Below are 23,860 nucleotides of genomic sequence, written 5' to 3'. Positions count from 1 at the left end.
AAAGGCCGAAAGTAGTCTTGTGTATGGAATAGATTTGTTGCGTACGTTAATTGTAATGTGTGATAGTAATATTGTGGGCAATCAGAACAATTATTTATTACTTTAAAAATATAAATGATGTCAAAAATGGTACCCCGTATTTCTAAAGATTTTTGTATTAGGTATATCCGTTATTGGACGTCGGCAATGAGTTGGAGCGCTAAGTGCAGTCTCTGAGGTCATCGGTTGAAAATGTCTATCTGAGGCGGACAAAATCGGTACAATTGTTTAATAAAAAAATGGATTCAGTACAAAAATGCGTTTTTAATAAAATTATAACCTAAATAATAATTATCAAAAATTTATCTATTCAAGAGGCTTTTAACTTTTTATCATAATATTATTACATTTTCTAGATAAAATATATCAATGGTGTGATTGTAATACCGCAAATAAAACATTTTTGAAAATGCTCAGGAGGGACAAAGAAGCTTGTTAGGTACCTCCTACGCGGACTTGCTTTTGTTTTCTCTACTCAGGTCTGGGCAAACTGCAACCCGCGGGCTTTTTTTTACTTGTTTACATTTTTCTACATTTTTAACTCCTTTTCAAAAATAAATTTTGAATATACACGGATTGCACCGTCGAGAAGAAATCTGAAAATTCAGACAAATTCGAATCGAAAATGTTGGTTATATTTAGATCAACCTACATAATATTTTAAGAAAAATTTTCAATTATGAATTTCAATAATCTTTACGATAAGTATCACCGATGAACATTTACAAGCAGTTTCAGGATCTCAACTACAAAATTAACACCTGAAATTGAAAAAGGGTAAAACATTTTCATTCTTCTCATTAAATTGATGGCTATTAGAGAATAATTTATTTTTTTCTGTTAAAATTCCATTTTCACGTTAATAAATAATGTATGTCTAAAACAGTATTTAACTTGCACACCGACGTTTATTTTATATTCCTATTGTGGAAAGTTTTCCCAGGCCTATTATTCATCAGTAGTACAAACCTACAAATTTATCTGTAGCATGGCCAAAAATGGAACTACGAACTACCATAGGAAAATTTCATTCGAATGTCAGATTTTGTCCAGTTACGAGTCTTGATTAGGTAGTTTTTGACCGTGGCTCCCCTATCATATTCTTCAGTTAAGTTTGTAGGTCTGTACGATTGTATTCATGATTCTTAAGAAAACTATTGGTTTATACTGAAATTTGAACACACCAATCAACGTGTCTTGTCATTATTATTTTTATTTTGCAAAGAAGATTTTTTTGACCAATTCACACACACACAATATTGCAGTTACACAAACGTTCTGAACTTAATTAAATGGAAGGTTATTAATAACCTTACTAATAACCACACTTGAGTTTATGTATGCGACTATGTTTAATTGCTCCCTAGCTGACCATTCAGCGAGAAGGGTCATATTCACGTACGCTCTGGATCAAATAATAATGTCAATTGAAATTGAGAAGAAAAATAACATGGAAAAAATGTTGAGTTGAGTCGACCCAACATAATACAATAAATTTGGTTTATGGTATAGATAGGTAACATAATATAACATTTATTTAATATGATACTGGAAACTAGTCCTGTATATTGCTTATAATATGCAAAACGACCTCTTTAAGTGGATTTTTTTTGACCATGTCCGATCCTAATAGGATCATATGGGCCTCCACAGAGTGGCGGTTTGTTATTAACAGATTTTATTTTTACGACAAATGGATGTCAGCCACTTGCTCAACCTATTAGGTCCATACTCTGACTCATACACAAATTGAAAAACAATATGTGTACTTGCCAGATCCAGGATTCGAACCTGGGATCCTCACACTATAGAGCGGCGCTTAAGCCACGCGGCCATCGTGGGTGACGTGGGTGAAGTGGATTACTTACGGGTAAAATTTATTGTAAAAAACGACATTTCATGACACAATAATTTTAATAAAATCAAAATATAAATACCGAGAAATACTGGGAAAAAGGAGTATACGTAATGTGACCAGACGTCCTGTTTTCAGGCGGCGTGTCCCGGTGTCCCCAAACACAGTTTCGGGATGCCAAAATGTCCCGTTTCGAAAAGAAAGAAACTTGAGACCAAGATACAGAAATATTTGATGAGTATTCATTTTTTTCTAATTACATTACACCGCAAAAGTCTCTGAATGGAACACTGGGAATTTTTCAACCGAAAGTCGTTGGATGGAGTTGTTCAAACACTTTCGCGCCAATAATTTGGAACACAAAAATATTTTCGTATAATTGTTGAATATATTTTATGACTGCTCGGCACTAATTCCCCCATTAGAAAGGGTCTTCTCTTTTATGAACAAGTTGTACACGAGTGAAAAAACACAGTTGAAAGTAGATGTCCTTAAAGCAATGTTAATTATAAAAGTATATTCGAAAAAATCCTGCCAAGAATTTCATTCGTTTTTGAAGTCAACACCAGATAAATACTAAATTTGTTCTTCGGAAAAATATAACATCAGATAAATTTTCATGTATTCATACCTGTGTGTACCTTCTTTTCATAAATAAATAAAATATTATGTAATATTAAAAATATGTAGGAACTCAAGCGTTGTATCCGCCTACTAAAACATACCTACCGATAATCTTCAAATAAATAAATAAAATAGGTAACCTAATATGACATGAAAAAACATTACTATCTTGTCAATTGTGCTGTATGAAAGTGTGTGGCGCCTAAAATGGATAAGTACCTACCTTTTTTAGGTGTCCCGGTTTGGGGAAAAAAATAAATGGTTACGTTAAGTATACAAAATATGCAAAGTATATTTATATGTATCGATAATACTATTATTTTCTAGTATTAGTAATTGACTTATACGATTGGAGTGTTATGAAAATGTAATACGTAGGCAGAAGTACCTACTTCAAAATTCATATTATTTTGTATTATTACGTTTTGCTATTTGCAGTGAATGCTATTTAATATGACATATTTTTTAGAAAGCATTTATAGAATCGTATTCCGGTTTGTTCCGGTTGAAATATAGCACTGTTACAACAACTGCGTGCTCAAAGGCAGGTCAATGTATACATGAAAAAGATGGACGCGGTTTGAGAAAGAAGCCGAAAGTAGAAGAATATATTTAATGTATGTTGAAAGAAATGCAACAGTTTGGTAGATTTCAAAATGATAGCTTTTATTTGAGCTGAATATCTTATTCAGACTGACTCAAGCTTGATATTCTTTTAAATTGTGATTTTTTTATTATTCTTAAAATTTGTGAATTTTTGAGTTGAATATTTTCTGCATTGCAGTAGTATACTAAAAGTTTGATCAGTTTTACGCATTTAATATCAGATTGCGTATTATGTGAGCACTTAACGGCCCACATGCTCAGCGTACTGTTATGTCCTAGTGATGAGTACTTTAAGAAAGCAAGTGATCTGGCTGGCAGGTAACCTATATGGTTTGACGGTATTAACATTCCTTAAGTTCTTACCAGAATCGGGACACTCTGTGAAACTCTTTGGTGTAATTCTTCACAGTTTTCTTGTACATTTATAGACTGTACGTCTTGAAGGTAATTTGTCAGGAGATTTACCTTCTAGGATGCTTGAGCGGTGGACGTGTATAATATATTGATTGTGAACACGGGGAAATAATAGGGTTTTACGTAAAGTAAAACATTACTATTTATTTCAGTAATAATTTTAGTACAAAGTGTTTGACAGACAGAGGTTACGTACTGTACAATGGTTGGAAACAAAAGACAAACAGGGATGGATTTCCTGAGGTTATATACGATTCACATTAATGGGTTTTTTGACTTGGACAGACTCCACTTTGCATTCTGCAGGTGTTCATTATGACATCTACTTACATTAACAATAAATAACACTGATAATGGTTAACGAGTTTTCTAGCTCGGGTCAAAAGGTTAAAGAGTGTGTAAAATCTGGATATCTAACCCAAAAAGATGCACACTTGTGCAATCAATGTAGATAACAGATTGCTTTACCCCTAGTGTGAGTATTAAACATAAGCTCGTAAATAATATTGATAATTACCAGTTAAGTGCATTTTATGGTTCATTTCAATGTTTACAAGAGGGTGGAAACAATATAATAATGATGCACGTGTTTAAATCAACATAGTTAAAATCTTACTTTGGTTGAGGTCTGGGTTTAAAAGAGGGTGCGGATGATGCTCATGTCAAATTAATATAGATGAGAAATTGTCTTACTTTGACTTTAAAATGCTACTTGTATAACAAATACATATATCATCTTATTTATTACTGCAGGTGTGCATTGGTTTAAAACGTTATCTCATTAATTTACTGTTTTTAGATGGTGAACTGAATGTTTTGAGACCCTTTGAACATTTCTTAAGTTGACACAGTCAAGTAGGTACATAAATGTTTATATTATATTATATTGTTTATTTTAAAAGCTTAAAGTTTGTATGATGCTATAATCAAATAGTATTGTAAATTAAATAGATGTGATGCCTTATTAGTGTACACAACAGTACGTCAAAATTTAGCTTTTATGGTATTTTCAAAGCATGATCCTGGACATTCCTTAAACGTTGTAGATAATCTATTTAATAATACAATTATAATTAATAATAATAAATATAATATATTTAATAATCAATATATTTTTTTATTGTAAATATTTCACTTTATTAATGTCGATATAAATTTTACTAATGGTTTTTTAAATGCTTTTAAAAATTAATAAATATAAAAAAAATTAACACCACTTTACATAGACGTACTGAAATATGACTATATTCTAAAACATTAGAGCGAGAGGTTTAAAAGAAGACTATTTTATGTAATAAAAATATTTATGCAGTCATCAAATATTTCAAATAAATATAAAGGATAATAAGGCTTCAAAATTATGTAAATAAATTATCTACAACGTTTAAGGAATGTTCAGGATCATGCTTTGAAAATAGCATAAAAGCTCCATTTTGACGTACGCTGAGCATGTCCCCCCTATGCAAAACGTAGTTGAGATAGCATATTATGCTACTTTTACGAAAATTTGAAAGGTTTGAAGCCGCTGAAGAGTATAAAGACTTGGAGAAAGTGGCACAATTCAGAATCGTTACAATTAATTATATTATATTATAATAATAAATAAATTTGGGTTGCAAGTTGTGGAGAAGTGCGATGGTGAAGTAAAGATTTGTACTGTGGATTGAGATTGCGAGTTTATTTTACTGTAAAAATTTACTGTAAATCGAACAAGTAAAGTGATAAAAGTACAGGAGTGACAGTTCTACACAATACAATAATACAAGATAAAAGCGGAGTGAGATATTCAGACTGAAGCGCTGTGATACAGAGCCTTACAATCAAATAATGCTGATACTGAATATCCCATGAATTTCGATAAACCACGGTTTCAGTTCCCACCTCGATGGTTGCGACACACACATATATATATATATATAATATATAGTAAATCGTTATTGTCTTTCCTACAAAATCTACAAATAATACAGGATAAACTCACAAAGAAACCCTAGATTCTTAATTTGCGATCTTCACACAGCATTCGGGACCTTTATGAGTCGGTAAAATCCAAAGATGCTGAAAACCTCCTTTTATAGAGATGGGGTGTAAATGTATAGAATTGTTGAAAAAAGAGACCACTGATCCATATTATAAGAAATTAGCTACATATGACTTTGCATTGCAGGTTCGGGATCCTCGCCGGGATCGACCCCGCACTAATATTTAGTTAAAAAAGCATGTAAAGATTGTAAAGTAATCACAATGCACATAAAAAATGGCCGTCATTGCGAAAATCGGAATGGCAAGTAAGAGATCGTAATATTTGTGGAGCTTACCAACTTAATAATAATATGTCATACGCTTGCAAAATAATTTTAAATAATATCATTACAGAAAATTAAATACAACTTCTTCTTTCTTTGGTAAAATCCGTAAGTCTGTATTAATATGTAAATAGTATTTAAACAATGGAAAACATCGGTTTTCTAATAATAATTATAATGTACAGATATTTTGTAGTATTTATATTATCATATCGCCATTATTTTAAGGTTAATTTTGTAAAACAAGTATGTCCGGCAGAGGTTTTGTAAATATCTTTGTATTTATAAAACTTTTATGTAAAACTCTATTTGGTTAACACGTTTTATCTGACGTTAGATAAGTCACTTGGCCAGTTCAGAATGTTTTTTCTTACCTTTTTGCTGGAGTGGCGATTATATCTTGCAGGGTGCAGAAGACAGACGTATCGATCGATGGCCATGCACACCAGGATCACTGCACTCTGCTGACTTAGAGCACCCCTTAATAGAGCCTGAAACAGTAACAAAAAATGACAGCCGTTATTAATGTCTTATCCATAACTTTCTTCATTAAGATTCGAGTTGTTGGAGAGCTTTGAATCTTATAAACAGATTACTAATGACTTAATGTCGGAAAGATTTTTTGCTCAAAAGATATGATTTTATAAAGGATTAAAGTAATAATTCACTCTTCATGATTATATTATTAACTCTTTGTTAGCTTTTAACTTAAGTTCCCTTGTGAACGCTTCTTAAAAAGATTCGTAGATTTTTTGACAATATCATTTTTTATGAATAAAAAAAACTCACTTCGTATACATAATATTTGCCTGATTGATAAACTGCCATACTTGTATACACGTAGTCGTGAGTCGCGGGTTCGAACTAGCAGCTGGTCAAAAATTAATTTTGTTTTTACATGTGAATTTGATGTAGTGGAAGGACCCAACGGTTGGGCGAATAGTTTAATCTAATCATTATAATATAATCTCTTCATTCAGTGAAAGCACATATATTTTTCTCAGTAGCGAAGATGGTAAAATAGTTTTTTTTTAAACATATCGTAAATAATTACAAGATAAAAAAAAAACTTTTTATATACCACGTTTTTAAATTGTCTGTTAAATTATATAAACTTGACAATTCTATGTATTAATAATTTAGGACAAATAAGGCAATTGTCAACAAATCATTTTTTTGCTATTTTGCAACAAACAGACAAAATATAGAATACTGAAATGTCATTTTGATTTCCAATTAGCAACGATAAGCAACCAATAATAGTGAATTGGATTACGGATTTTTTCCGAAATGACTTTTCATACAAAACAGAATTAACTGAAAATGAATTCAATTCTACTTACAGTATTAAAATAATGCATTGGCATCGTGTTCTGATATATTCTAAAAGTTTAAAATGTCTAGCTATTCGAAAAGTTAGTTAAATATCGATTGCAAGATTTTTACTGGATAAACAACCACCGGACAAACAAGAATGCGAGCTAAGAAAAACATGGTAAAATGTGGTGATCTATGATATTTCATTGGTTTCAAATTCATTTGAATTTACGTTATTTGTACACACTTCAGTTATATATCTAGGTACTGGACAAAATTATGATCTCGTCTATAATTTTGTTGTAATTAGATACGGTGGACGTGGCTCAATTGGTAAAGCATGGTTGCACGAATCTAGTGAATACGGGTTTTAGTCCTGTCGGGCGTCATATTTTTTCAATAAATAAAAATTGTTACATTCTCAAATCATGTGAATAAAAAAATGTTTGAAATTCACGTGTGAAACGGTATTTAATGGCATCTTAGGCAGCCTTTAACCTAGAGATCTTTAATTAATAAACCAATATTATTTTTGGTAATTCACGAAAAACTGATTGCATACGTACGGTTTTGTTAACGTATACTACATCTTGTACAAAGTTTCATCTTTTCCACGCCATATATTTATTTGCAGTAGAAAAATGTACCATAAAAGCAACGGATTTGGGACAGAATCTACTGCATTGCACTGCCAGGCCTCAACCTCAAGAAATCCGTTCCTGAATAGTTAACAGTAATACGATAGACTTTAACCATCGTCTCGAGATAAACTTTTGAGGCAATTTCTTGGAATGAGAAGATGGTGGAGTGATTGATCACGATAGATATGAGTCGATAGGACAAGCAAAACATAATACAAATTGGTGTCGAAAATCCATTCAGGTAAATTTAAGGACCACGATCAAGGACCAAGAATCGATTAACTACTAATAAAAACAATACATTTTTTGATAAGCATTTATTTAATATAATTATAACAATATAACGCGTGATTGTCAAATATAAAAGTATCCGCTTGAAACTATGAATTCTTTTTTAATGTTGTTTTTATTTCCGGATACCGGATAATATATGTATCTAATCGATTTCGCGAGTGGTTAAAAACAAACACCAGTAAAAAAAATGTTAAGAAAAAAGATATAAACGAGTATTTGTATTCATTGACATAATATTATTTATTCCATAATATGGATCATAATATGAGTTTCCACAGAGTAGGGATTGAATTAATACATTAATTGTTTTTACAAGAAATGGATGTTAGCCAATTGCTCATATAATCTATACTTTGGATTCAAATAAACATTAAAAAAATCAAAATGAAAATTTTTACCAGACTCCGGATTCAAACCCGGGACACACGACATCATGAGCCGAAACGTTAGGTACTACTCGGCAATATATTATTATACTGACGTATATTTTTATTTGGTTTATTATTATTTGATTAGGATAATGCCTCTTTCCATTTATTAATATTATGCTTTCAGAGCACACAGCAAAAAATATCATTTTCCATTACCAGATCATATTAATATTTTTATTTTTACACACCTATGGAACAGAATTATTAATTACACTCCTATTGGGGATTGCAATACCGGTATTTCAAAACCAGTAGGTACATTAGTATTTTCGATAGCGAAAGTGCAAACAAAATGAATTAACTAACATAAAAGGCTTTACAGGGCTGAATATTTTTTGTCGGATTATGCGATGTCTAGTTTACTTCCATTGCCATTAGATGTGTAAGTTTAAAAAGGACAATAAGCTAATAAAATATTAGGCGAAATTATCAGTGGGCCACAATCACGTCTAAGATCACTTCATAATATAAATATATTGAAAGATCATTCGAAAAAGAAAGTGCCAATCATTCAATCACTAAGTATTTGTTAACATCTTCATCATATTTTACGAGTACCTTTACTTATTTTTAAAGGTTTATATAATATTATAATAATGTACGTAAGTATTTAGATATTTTTTCTATGAAATATTAATATTTAAATGAGATTTTTAAATCTGTATTTATTGGTAGATACTTCTATTTTACCACGTTTTTCTTAGCTCGTATTCTTGTTTCTCCGGTGGTTGTTTATCCTGTACAAATCTTGCAATCAATTTTTAACTAACTTCCCGACTAGCTTGACATTTGAAACTTTTAGAATATATCAGAACACGATGCCAATGCATTCTTTTAATACTTTTAGCCATCTTTAAGCAGAATTGAATTCATTTTCACTTAATTCTGTTTTGTATGGAAAGTTATTTCGGAAAAAATCGTTAAAAGTAATACACTATTATTGGTTGCTATGGGTGTCCTAGCAACTAAATTATTAATATATACGGGCGTTACTATGTAAATCAAAATTACATTTCAGTATTCTATATTTATTCAGTATTTTTATCAAGTACAAAAAAAGTATTTATTAATACATAGAATTATCAAGTATATATGATTCAACAGAAAATTTAAAAACGTGGTATATAAAAAGTTCTTTTTATCTTGTAATTATTTTTATATATTTCACGAATACCGGTATTCAATAGAAAATATCGAAATACTGGTATTGGTATTTTCATTCGGTATTGCAATCCCTAACTCCTATGATCGATTGTAGCTCGATAAAATAGATTTGCCTGTGTAAATGAGCCTTTGACTACACATGGCTTTATTATCACAAACCTACAATGTATATATAATATATATATACATAGATACAAGTAATGTTAAAGCTGTTTCAAGATAATACAAAAAAACTATATGACAGAAGAGTAATGATAAAATTTCTTTCTTTTTAACAGATAAGCAAAACGTTGCGTACCTAAAGGTTTTTTTTGCTAGCGATTGATTGATTACCTGATTAGTTATATATGAGCAATTATTATAGAGTTGAATCACATCTGCAATATAAAAAGTATGTAATAATTACAAGATAAAAATAACTTTTTATATACCACGTTTTTAAATTTTCTGTTGAATCATATAAACTTGAAAATCCTATGTATTAATAATTTAGGACAAATAAGGCAATTGTCATTCATTCTTATTGCTATTTTGCAACAAACAAACAAAATTCGCTGGTTTGGAGGTAAAACTCATTATGTGCACTTTTGGCCAAAATGAGTTTTTTCATTATATCCACTAATTGTTACGATATCTATTGCTGGAAAAGGTCACTGTGACGATAGCTATCTTATTAACGGAAAAAAACTGGGGAAGAAATCATTATCAGTACCTATTTAAGATTTATGTTCAGGAAAAAGTCATTCCCGCACATAATGATTTTTCCCTGAACTGTAAACTTGTATATAAGTAAGTTAGTGAGTGTATTATCTGTGGTTTGCATTGTTTATAACTATCATCTTGTGCCAACTGTATGTTACTGGTTGATTTTTTGTATAAAATGAGAATAAATGATACTTATACTAAATAATCAGAATGATGGTGTTAATAAGTTTAATGTAAAATACTGCCTGAACGTTAAAAATGTTATGCATTTCAAATGGACCAATTAATACAGCGTTAGCTGGATTAAGCCAAAACTGGATCATTCAGAAACAATGACCGAAGAGGGGCAAAAAGTTCAGCCAATAAAGCTAGTGAGGCAAACATGAAACTGGTTATCGATCACATTAAGAGTTTCCCTTCGTAGACTTAACAGCCGCGTAAGATACAGTTAACCATAGAATTCTGCTGAGTAAACTTTACATTTACAACCTCCTGAATGATTTCAAAATAACAGGAGTGATTGAAAAGCTCCTGGCCAACCGAAGATTCTTTGTAACACTGGACGGAAAACGCAGCTGTTGGAGACAACAACGGAACGGCCTTTCATAAGGTACCGTCTTGGCACCCATACTGTTCAACGTTTATACTAATGATCAGCCAATCGGAGTCAACACAAAACATTTCCTCTATGCAAATGATCTAGCCATGTTATATCAAAGCATTAGCTTCGAAGTGATTGAGAAACAGCTTAAAGATATATTAAGCGAGTTAAAGACATACTACGACCTCAATCAACTGAAGCCAAATCTAGGTAAATCACGGGTAGGAGCGTTCCATCTCCAAAACATGGACGCAGGGAAATTGCTTGATGTCGTTTGGGATGGGGTGCATTTAGAACCCACAAACAGCCAACAAATACCTGGGAATCACCTTAGATCGGACGCTGTCCTATAAACAACACTGCATTAATACTAAAATGAAGACACCAGCAAAGAACAGTATCATGAGAAAGCTAAGCAGTAATACGTAGGGAGCTCAACTACATACACTCAGCCCTTGCACTATGCACCTCGGTGGCCGAGTATGCCTGTCCGGTGTGGCACATGTCTGCGCACACGAGACATGTGGACTGCGCTCAACGAAACCTGCCGGATCGTGACGGGGTGCTTGAAACCCACGCCTGTCATTAAAGTTCACGTGCTTTCAGGAATAGCCTCCCTCTAATCCGACTCCAAACTGCAGCCCTAGTTGAAAAGGCAGCCCAAGAGAGAGTCCGCGACAAGTCATGCATGGGTATCAAATGTGCAAAACAAGGCTAAAATACAGAAAAGGCTTTATGGCGACAACTATACGTCTGACCGTCCCACCCGAATAAAATAGACTATCCGCATGGGCGGCTAACCTAGCCTCTGAGGGTTTCGAAGATTGGGTAAAGCCAGCAGAGCACCTCCCGCATGGAGCCAGTCTTGGGTACTGAACATAGAAAGCCCTAAACAGACTGAAAACCATGGCAGGGCGCATCCGAGATAACATGGTGAAGTGGGGGTTCTCTGAGGACCAAACCTGCGAGTGTGGTGAAATGCAAAGCATGGAGCACCTATTTTCATGCAAGGCTTGTCTAGTAAGCTTCAACTTCGACTTGATCTTACAAGCCGAGGAAAATGGTATTACCTTCGCTAATTTCTGGAGTTGTAGCACATTGTAGGTATTGAAGACCCAATACGACGAAGAAATTAATAAGCAATAGGAACATAGATGAAAATGTAGAGCTAGTAATGTGGCACCAAATTAAATGTCTACGTTATGAGAAAAAGTTACCTGGAATTATCCAATATCGGTATAACCATACAGGACCTTACAGAAAAATTTATGCAACGGGAAAAGGGAGACGGAGTAATGTTATTCCACAATTAGTAGGTGCATATCAATCCATATTACCAATATCTAATTTGAAAAAAAACGATCTTATGAAGTTGTGTAAAAACGGTGACATTCCGGAAGAGCTAAGATATTGGTATGAAAATTTACCATCCATATTGATCGCGACACATTAGATACATTACCAGAGCCAGACGTTTTGGAAGACATTGTTGAGGAATAAAGAATATTTTTTATAGCTGTTTATCTTACCTCAATTTATTATAATTATTGGTTTGTCCTTATTATCATCACCAGTGTATTATTATTGTGAATTAATTATTATTAATCTCAGTGCATGTTTAATTGTTTTCAATTTGAATTGTTACTAATTCCTATTTTGGTTAAAATAAATAATTTTTATTCTTTAGTACTTAGTAGTAGTCTTAAATACCTACTAAAAAAGAATCCAAAACAATAAAAAACATTGCGAAACCCTTGCCAAAGTATTGACATACTATCACTTTACTAACAAACATGTGTGTGGAAAAACTCATTATGTACAAAAACTCATTTTTTTAAATGTTCTAATTTTTTTATAGAATCTGATTACCTTCAATGTATTCTCTGATTTTTTATACATTTTATACAAAAAGAAGAAAAAATGTTAATTTGAAATTGGATTTTTAATTGCAAAAAATATGTTCAAACCTCATTATCTCAGAACATCAAAATGTAACATAATGAGTTTTACCTTTAAACCAGCGAAATATGGAATACTGAATTATCATTTTGATTTCCATAGTAACGCACGTATATATTAATAATTTAGTTGCTAGGACCACCCCCTTAGCAACCGATAATAGTGAATTAGATTACGGATTTCTTCCGAAATAACTTTTCATACAAAAATGAAATAACTGAAAATGAATTTAATTCTACTAAAAGATGGCTAAAAGTAATAAAAGAATGCATTGGCATCGTGTTCTGATATATTCTAAAAGTTTCAAATGTCTAGTTAGTCGGGAAGTTAGCTAAAAATCTATTGCAAGATTTGTACTGGATAAACAACCACCGGACAACCAAGCATACGAGCTAAGAAAAACGTGGTAAATAAAAATAGGTGTATAAAGTACTAGTTAATATCGTCGTAATTGTTGTGAAACAACTTAATTATTTATTTTTTAATTTAATAAGACGAAAATTTTTATCGTACTTATTCCACTTTTATTTAATATCTGGATCGGGTTCGTCTGCCTCAGGAGAACAGAGCTGAAAATGTCCCTCTGAGGCAGACGAAACCGTCCAGATATTAAATAAAAGTAGAATAAGTAAAATAAAAAAATTGCGTTTTATTAAATTAATTAAAAATACCTAATGATACAATGCATTTCCACCACGAATTGACAGTTAATATAATAAATAAAACAACTAAATCTTGAAATTGTGCAGATTGCGATTTCTTCTACTGCGAACGAATTACATACATTAGGTGATTTTAATTATCGTTAATATTTCAGACTGCTTTTTCATGAAGCCCATATTGCATTGTTTTCGTCGCTATAACTACATCATGTTTTCTGTCAAAACTATCGCACTTACGCTTATGTGGTATGTTTATAGATGAGACACATGTAGCTTAGTTGGTAGGATATATTGGCGTGAATCCCGGTGGGCGTCGTATTTTTTCTAGAGGTTATAATATATTTCTCCGATGTGAATTATTTGTTGAATAAAGAAATTGTTAATAAAAAAATATGTTTTCTGGTAATAATAAAAATTTGATTGTTAAGGTAGCCCACATGAGACTAAAGGTTTAATATGTATTAATTTTTTTGCTTTTAACTATTATCTTCTATATTTTTTGTCTTCTTTCTAACGCTACAATCGTTGGAATCTTCAAGAATCTGCCTCTACCCAGGTCTGTTCAAAGTGGTTCCATCCAGTTTAGGATGTCTGTAATATCAGTGATCACAATCCTCATTAATGATTCAAAGGATTCGAAAAGATATTTTTGACAATACATCGATAATTAAAAGGCGCACTTTGACTCGAGAAATATATACTATATTGTATATTTATATATATATGATTTCTTTCTTGTTTGTACTAGCGGATATCAAAGAGAAAATAAGTGTTTTGTGTTTTGAAATATATAATACTTATGGAAAAAGAAAAACTGAAGATCTCTTGAACGGTATCCTATTTCGTCGATTCGTTTCCCATCCTTGTCACTTGACTGTGTATTATATATAAGTACATTTTTGGATAAGCCTCAAAAGTATAATAATGTTATTTTATGTACATAGGCGCAGAGTATATTAAAATATTTTTAATAAACTTTACATTAGATATGTATATTTGTTTTACTCATTATTATTACTATGGCAACTGCATTTGCATATTGCCATTTTAAAATATAGAACTATAACGCTATATGAGTAGATAAGGAGACAGGTGATTACAACATTTTAGTCACAACAATAATATGTACTCATAAAAAGAGGAATGAGTGGATAAGGAAGCAGACAAGGGTTTGCGATGTGATAGAGTTCATTGAAAGCCTCAAATGGAGATGGGCAGGACATATTGATAGAAGAAGAGACAATCGTTGGATGAATTTAGTCATCCAGTGGTATCCAAGAGGTACAAAACATCCGCAAGGTACTAGAGGCCGCTGGATCGATGAAATGATAAAGTTCTGCGGAAGTACGTGGCTACGCAACGCACAGAATCGAGAGAAGTGGAAGCAGCTTGAAGAGGCCTTCATCCAGCATTGGATAGATTCAGGCTGTTGGTGATGATGATAATGATTGTATCATCATCATAATCGGCCAGGGCTGTGTCTCAATTTCAGAAAAAGAGTTTTTTTTATTTAAATGCTTTTGCTATCTGATTATTAATTTTAGTGCCACAGTCTGGACCCTATTCTGCATGTATAATGGAACTGAGATATGTTACATCCAACACTTTAATGACGGGCTTGCTTTTAATGCCATATAATCAAGTTTGCTCAAAACCTCAAATGTATATAATTTGAACATACATAATTTTTGAAACACTTCTGATAAAATAATATATGTATACCCAATAGAGAAAATCTTTTTTGAAAAAAATACGAAACCCAGCAGGAATCGAACCTGCGCCTCTCAGTATTTGCGCCCACACACATCGACCATAATACTAAAGGTACATAATACAGGCTCTTACAATACTATCAGAAGTGCTTTCCAAATTGAGTTACTATTGGTAATCGTCTTTTGTATTTTAAATCAAAGTACCTAGGTATTAATTACTATAATTACTAACCGACGTCACGGATCACTCCAAGATTAAATTAGGATATAATTTTATGAATACGCATTTTTTTGATAAATCTAATTACCCAGTAGTTACCTAGTTTAAGAGTTTAATATTTTTATTTATCTACAGGGTCGCTAAAACTAATGTTTATGGTCTAATGAATTGATATAAATTAGCTAAAGTTTGGGATAATTTTAAGAAAATGATACGAGCGAATATATTATGCATTTTTTTCTCATAAAAATATTAATATATACATACATATTATTGTTATTGTCAAATTTTGTATGACGCCAAACAATGATGATTGTATTGCGGGCACACGAGAATACCCACACCACTATATAGTAGATAGTATGTGCTTACATATTCAAGCAATCTCTAGTAAACATAATTTTGCACACATAGATAAATGCACGCTTGCGGAAATTAACACGCTAAGGTACGTAATGATAAAATTTATAAAACATCTTCTTTTAGTTAGGACTTATAATCAGTGTCTTGAAGCTAGTTGTATTTTATGCTTACTATGGTGTTAATAATTCGGTACGGTAGAGTATCATGGTTCTTCTTTGTTTAGTTGTGTCACACTATGGTCTTAGTTTTTACTTTATAAGGGTGAAAGGAGGTCACGTTTGGACTTCAACTCAGGGGGATAGTGTAGTAATTTAGTGTAGGCATTTTAGTTGTAGTGTGTTTCCGCCAAACACATGTATTTTGATACAAATTTATACATTCGACAAAACACAATTATTCAGCAGTTTTACGTGGGTGATTTTCTTTATGTATCAGAAAACTTAAGGTGATACATCAGTGAAACGGAAAATAATTTTCAACTATAGGCGCGACGAAATTTTGGACTCGCTCGCATTCTGAGAGAGAACGTCGAGCTGGAAACACGTCACTTTGTTTTGTGATGGCGACGGGCGTATTAATTCTTAAAACGTGTAAAGATGACTAAAAACATTACCCATTTACTTTAAAAATAAAACTTGGCAATGAATATATTATTATTGTTACTGATATAACATACGTTAAAGTTCCCACCACCACCCGTCATATATGTACAGCCGTGGATATGCACGGCCGCTTTCTATGACGCTTTAAACGTGTCTGAAAGAAGTGATTTTAAGTGCTCATTTCTTCCCGAGACGGAGCCGCACGGGACTGATGCTGCAACCATGCACCGTAGTGCTTAAAGAATAAAGTTAAGAAAGAAAAATAGAATATACGTTAAAGTGCCCACCACCACCCGTCATATAATATGCACAGCCGTGGATATGTACAGCCGCTTTCTATGACGCTTATAAACAGAACATAAAATGGACGTATATGACAAATTAAATTTCGTTTGACATCCGTCATTTGCACCCGCGACCCGCAATCCGCGCATCGCCTAGCCACGATCTTTTTAGACCGTGCCTAAACTGAGGTACAGGCTTAAATTAGAATCCATCAGTGATGCTTGCAGGGCGACTGCAGTGTCCGGTAGAAAGTTTTTCCACCCTACCCGATCATGCGAGAAGCTACATGAAATAGCGCCAATTTCAAATTTGTAAAAATTCTAAGGAGTCTGTTTACGTCAAAAATTATCTCATAATAATATTACAGGTATCTCCGATGTATTAAAATGATGGTAACATTAGATACTGACTTATAAATAATAAAGTTTCGATACCAGCGGTCCATATATGCTGAATATGCGGGGCATCCGTTAAAATATTAGATTATTTACTATGTAATAATACCGATAACGCATTGATTGCACAATTACATGGTTCATTTTACTAAACTATACCTCTTCCAAAGATTCATGGGTAGTTGTCATCTTTCAATGTTATATAATGTACCTATATTATAAATACATATATCGCAGAGTTAAAACTCCAAAATACCACCCACCGTACTGCCGGCTAAGATCTAGTTAATAGCAGTTACTTAGCAGCAATTGTAGTTAAGTATTTGTGTATTTTTTGAACAGCATACCTATAATCAAAAGTCACCGCATGTCACTATTTGATGCCATTATATACAATATATCCATATAATCCGGCTCTCGTGGCGTAACGGGTAAGGCACTGGACTTACATCAAGGAGTTCTGGGATCGATTCCCGGTGAGGACACAATATATTTATGTGATTTTCTCAAAGCCTGGGTATTTTTGATTGTTTCAATATATATATTACTAAAATATACTACTGTCAAACTTGTCATTGGGAATCTAGGTCTGTTGTAGTGTTAAAAAGAATATTATTAATTTATTATTTTAATATTCCAATGCATCGCGATTCTGAACAGTGACTGTGATTTTGTCGAATCATTGACACGTCATAACCTTCAACCAAGAAATTTGTCATCTTTCTGATATCTTTAATTTGAATAAGTGAAGCTTTACATATTTTTCATGTCGCAAATATAACATCGTCAAACAATAAATTCAAGATTAAGTTTTTATCTCTATTCTTTGTTTCACTGATATCCTAATGACTTCGCCATACAGAAAATAGTAAAGCAGACAACACATTATAAATACCTCTACAAAAAATAGAATTCTTATTACATACACAAAGTTTTGAAAAAAATTGTGAGCTATACATATAGCTAATCATGTACAAATGCATAATTATAGCTAATAATTGCACTGTGAGGATTTTTATTCCGCTTAGAATTTATGAATGAGAGCACTCAGTAAGACGGTGAAACATGTGAGTTTAAATTACACTGGGTAAAATTTTGAAGTTTATCAATTCAATTATTTCATTGAAAGACTTTGTTAGAAATATTGTAATTTGCATCACTATTACGCCCACGATGGTCGAGTGGCTTAAGCATCGGATTATAAAGTCACATATTGTTTTTCAATTCGTGTTTGGAGTCAGAGAATCCAACTAACAGGTTGAGCAAGTTACTAACATCCATTTCTTATAAAAAACAAAAATCTGTTCATACAAAACTCTTCTCTGTGGAGGCCCATATTACGATCAAAATAAAATGAACTTTATTATATTTCAATATTAATTTTAAAGTATCGCCTTCCATTAAGTTTGTTTTGTAAGTGACAATATTTATTTTTAATTAATAATAGATGATGGATTCATAATAATTTTGCCAGATGGAGTGATTTAACCCGATTCCCAAATGTGTTAGAACAATAGTTTCCAAAATTTTCAGCCTTGAACCAAAATGGCAGCTTGCCAGTTTGGCTGTCATACAACTCGAGAATATTATAATCCTAAGCAGAGCGTATTTGTGGACATTAAACACAATACCACGCAAAAATTCAACCCTATGATAACTCGGAATATATTATATTAGTTAGTTTCTCACTCTAATAACTACCCTATATGGCTTAAGACAGTGATTCCTAGCCAGAGTTCTGCGAGAATTTGTAAAAGTTTACAAAGAGCACTATTTTTCTAATATAGCAGAACAACTATTAATTGTAGGTATAGATCGATAGAACTCCAGGTATATTTTAGTACATCAGTCAATGCAAACGGCAGAGTAGTATGACAAACTATGAACAAAAATAGCACCGTGACCATGGTGGTGTCAGCTAGGGGGATTGCAATACCAGATGAAAATGTCAATACCGGTTTTTCGGTATTTCTTAAACATAAAAAAAACAAAAATAGGTGCCAATCAATAAGTATAGCTATTAAGATCTTTTTAAAATATTATTTTATAGCAAAAACATTCCTACCTACATTTATTATATTGAGATTTAAAACGATGTAATGATCATAATTGTAGAAGTAGTGATTTTTTTACAAATAATTTGAATATATTGATAATTTTAACTAAAGCCTTCAAAAGTTCACCAAGTGCAAATAAGTCCGGCTGCAGTTAAAGCTTCTTAATTTCAACGCTTGTACAGTCATCAATAATTATAGAATAATTGAACATTTTTATCACAGATGTTTTCTATTTCGAAATAATATTATGATAATAATTCATCGCGACAATTACTTATATAAATATATTCGATGAAATTTGTTTTATTATTTTTTCACCTCTGTTGGATTCACTTAATATATTTGCATTTTAGCAGCACATAACTTATAATTCATTTTCAAATACCGTAAATTCCGGTATTTTGGATATTTAAAACCGGTATTTTGGTATTTATGAATACTGGAATACCGGTTTTGAAATACCGGTATTACAATCCCTAGTGTCAGCGTTGCCAACTTAGCGCGTTTTTTGTCAGATCTGACATTTTTTGATACGCAAGCGTACAAAAAATTCATCTAGCTAATGGCGTTTTTATTAGAGTTTTTTGATGCCTTCAACAGCTTAAAATTTGCTAAAAATAAGCTAGATATTTAGTTTATTTATTCAGATATTTTAATGAAGGTAGGTCGGTACTTGAAAAATAAAACAACACAATGAATCAATAGGAGTATTCTTGGCGTTATAATGATAATATAATGGTATCAGATATTATAATTTAATGTGTGCTTAGGCATGTGGCATCGGATTGACGATTATCGGGGATTCGACTATCTAGTATTATCCAATTATTACTTATCGTAGGTTGTTAAATTAATTAATCATTTTTCATTAATTTTGAAATGGCTTTCTGGGAAAATGTGGTGTAATGTTTTTGGATTCTTTTTTCCAATAAGAAAAAAGGTCTTGAAATTTTATTTTCACAAAATCTATCGTTTTTTTCTGCCAAATAGCTTGTTTTCGTATCCCGTCTTGCATGTTTATGTCAACGACAGTTAACAGCACTAGATGGTGTAGATATTTAGCGTTTACAACTCTTGGAAATGACTTCAATTTTATATTAAACTATTTTGTAGTATTTTTGTCTAAAAACATTACGTCTGTATTTAATTAACTTTTAAACATATTTTTAACCAATGTTCTTGATTAAAAATTGCATAATATTATTGAAAAACCTAGACTAGCTAGTGTAGTGTCTATATGCAGTAACTACGTGGCAAATATGGTTGAAGAAGAAGAAATCTTTGTGGATGTCTATATTATCATCATTTATTTGGCATTACTTCAGTTAAGATAGACAGATAGATAGATGACGCTAAAATTCTCAAATATAGTATGTATGTAATAAATATACATACAAATTGAGATGCACATAAAAAGGTCGTTCCATTTGAAATTTACTTTCTAGGTCTTTATACGTCTTAGTTGTATATTTATAGGTCATTAGAGATTATATAAAATGTCACCGAAAAAAAAGATTGGGAATCGCTGAATTCTTAAGAATGAATTTTAAATCAAGATGTTTACGGAAGAGAACAAACACGAGGAAAAAAAAGATTTGGAAGTGATTCTAAGAATTGTCATAAGATAAAATAAACATCCGTAAATGTTTTCTATACAAGACCGATAGATATATTTGGCAGTAAGTATTTTATAAAATATAAAACATTTATAGGTCTGGTTTTAAACAAGACGACAATCATTTTATAATACATAACTACAGAGTACAGAGAGATGTCATTGGGAAATTCTATTGTTTTTGAAGAATATCAAACAATGGCCGATCCGTTACTGCGTTAGCTTTTATTGTCTTGGATCCCGGCATCAAATCCTAAATCTGAAAAAATTCAAAATATGTTGTTTTTCCATTTGTTTTTAGACCAGAGTGTGGATCTAATAGACTAAATAAGTGGCTAGCATTCGTTTCTTGTAAAAACAAAAATCTGTTAATACAACCTCTACTCCAGCGATTTCGCGAAAAGTTTCACACGATTGATGTAGCCACAGGTTTGCAGTTTGCAAATGCTTATTTTATAAAACGGCCGCTGTTTGTATGTTTGTTTGCAAAACTGTCTGAAAATATGGAGACTAATTTTATAATACCTCACTTCTATAGTATATTGTGCAGCGCGCTGGCTATCTCGTGAAAAAATTAAATAAAAGGGTCAAATCATAATGTTTAAATTTGTTTAAGAACGATAATTTTGTTGTTAAACTTGTCTATTTAGTTGAAATTTTAAAAAAAATGAGTGAATAAATCAATGCAATGACCACTAATGCATTCACTGATTTAAAAAAGACGATGTGAAGGCATTCATAAAATATTAGAGCTTTGGAAATCAAAATTACAAAAAAAATAAGTTCGCCATGTTTCCACTTTTAAATGATTTGTGCGCCAGATACATTGAAGCAAACAAAAATCTATTTGCTGAGTTCTTGGTTAGTTTGCTAATGCACTTTTCATGCTATTTTATTAATAGTAAAAAAAAGTCGCCTGTGGAACTGCTTTGTTTCAAAGTTAACTATGTGGTTATGCGTTGCAATTTGATGTGATAGGTACCTATATGATGATTGATATACTTATCTAAATGATAATATATGATGATATTTAAAAGGGTGTCTGTATTATTTAATGAAATAAAGGAGGGGGAGGCGTCAAGATTAGATTTTTTTAAAAGGGAGTCGTTGTAACACAAAGTTTAGAAACCACTGCTCTACTCTGTGTTGGCCCATTTGATAATATTAGGATCGCTAAAAATAAATAAATAATCAAGTTATTATTCAAATACGTTAATATGCATTGTTTTTCTTAATTAGGTAGGCTTTAAATAATCGACACTGGTATAATATAATATTTAAATATGTATGATGAGTGTCATCAATATATCAAATCTAAAACTACATACCGTCTCTGTTCTGGCAGAACACACTAACTGGAGAATACTAGTTTTGAGTAATTTGACTTTGAAGTTATGAAAATGTTTGAAATGGTCTATCATGTGAGTTTATTAAGTAATCGTTAGAAGTATGACTTTGAAATAAAGACTGTATATTTATTAAGAAGGTTTCCAGATGGTAAAGTTTGAAATAAGGAACATTTTGGTATAACTAACTCAATATGTAATTTTTTTGAATTAGTGTCTTCTGCCAGAACAATGACGAATTACAATATAGATAATATTATTATTTAAATCTCATCATTAAGTTGATTATAAATAAAATTAATATGTTCGTAAAATTCATTGTGAGAGAGATTATACATATTAACAGATTAAAGTTACTATGGCTTTACAAAAAATAGGAGAGCAATGATAAAACAAATAATATGTAGTTAAGCTCCTATACATGGATGAGTTATGAGGAAAATGACCCAATAGGTCCACGGGGAGGAGTAATAAATTATTTCAAAGGAATCTGATTTATGGTATTCTCAAATTAATATAGCCAAAAGGTGTTTCACTTACGCAAAATAGTGGCTTCCCTAAAATGTATCCACCATGAAATATATATTTTTGTATATTATATGAACAATAAAGTAAGTACACATCGCTTTTCCTGTTTGGCTTTACAATAAAAGATATTTTGAAGAAAATATAATATTCTTAAAAAAACATTGGAACGAGTGAGATTTTCGATTTTTTTTCTCGACCATGTCCGATCCTACTAGGATCATTATGGGCATCCACAGAATAGAGGTTTGTGTTGACAGATTTTGTTTTTTACGAGAAATGGATGTCAGCCACTTGCTCAACCTATTAGATCCATACCCTGACACTCACAAATTGAAAAACAATATGTGTACTTGCCAGACCCAGAATTCAAGCCTGGGACCCACGGCAGTATAGTCCAACGCTTAAACCGCGCGGCCACTGTGGGCGTCAAATCGATTAATCAGTCAAAATCCGAAGCGATTTCCACACCAATCTTACGTTGATACGCTGACCACATGGCTAACTTCTGACTGAATTTGTTATAAAAATCATAAAACAAAAAATTTTAAGAGAGGAAATAGCAGCGGCGAAGGGTGACTTTTGGAAAATGTGGAGATCTGAGAAAAAGATCACATTTGTCAGTTATACTTATGGGACATAAGAAGATAATACGATATTACACACTAATGACAAGGACATACTAAATCAATGAAATTAAAATAGCTCACTGATGACGTAAAATTGAGCGATGAGTTTTAATTACGTATTTTACTAAACATTTATAGGTACACATCAAAAATAATTAAGTAGATAAAATAAATTATTTTTAATTTTTAAAAACAATCTATATTTATTAAGGTACATGTGATTAAATGCCATTGAAAATATTTTTTAATTATTTTGGACAAAGCTGCAGTCACAGGCAATACTATTATGCGTAGTTTTATGCATGGCGATCGGAGTCTACCATATTGCATACAATGCGATAGATAGACTGAGATCACATGACGTAAGTCCAAGAAAAAAACATCAGCATTCCTCCGAATAATCCGATAAATACGTTAAAGACAGATGGCGCGTTGTGGCATAATTCTTTAAACCTTTGCAGATTGTTCTGTAATCAATAAGTATATATATTTA

At 31.9% G+C, this 23,860-nt stretch overlaps 1 protein-coding gene across 1 annotated transcript in view; it reads right to left on the bottom strand.

The window, feature by feature from the left end:
* Nucleotides 1–23,860, bottom strand: part of LOC147075721 (trace amine-associated receptor 9) — a 229,679-nt gene that overhangs the window by 102,213 nt on the left and 103,606 nt on the right. The window contains exon 3 of the mRNA XM_085942045.1: nt 6,219–6,335. Within this exon, the coding sequence (XP_085798171.1) occupies nt 6,219–6,335 (117 nt within the window). The remainder of the gene's footprint in view (nt 1–6,218; nt 6,336–23,860) is intronic.

This window comes from Rhyacophila brunnea, unplaced genomic scaffold (assembly GCF_057557595.1).
Source record: "Rhyacophila brunnea isolate RB1 unplaced genomic scaffold, BYU_Rbru_1.0 scaffold_14, whole genome shotgun sequence".
Taxonomy (NCBI): Eukaryota; Metazoa; Arthropoda; class Insecta; order Trichoptera; family Rhyacophilidae; genus Rhyacophila; species Rhyacophila brunnea.
Note: the sequence above shows the minus strand (reverse complement) of the source record. Positions and strands in the feature narration are given on the sequence as shown.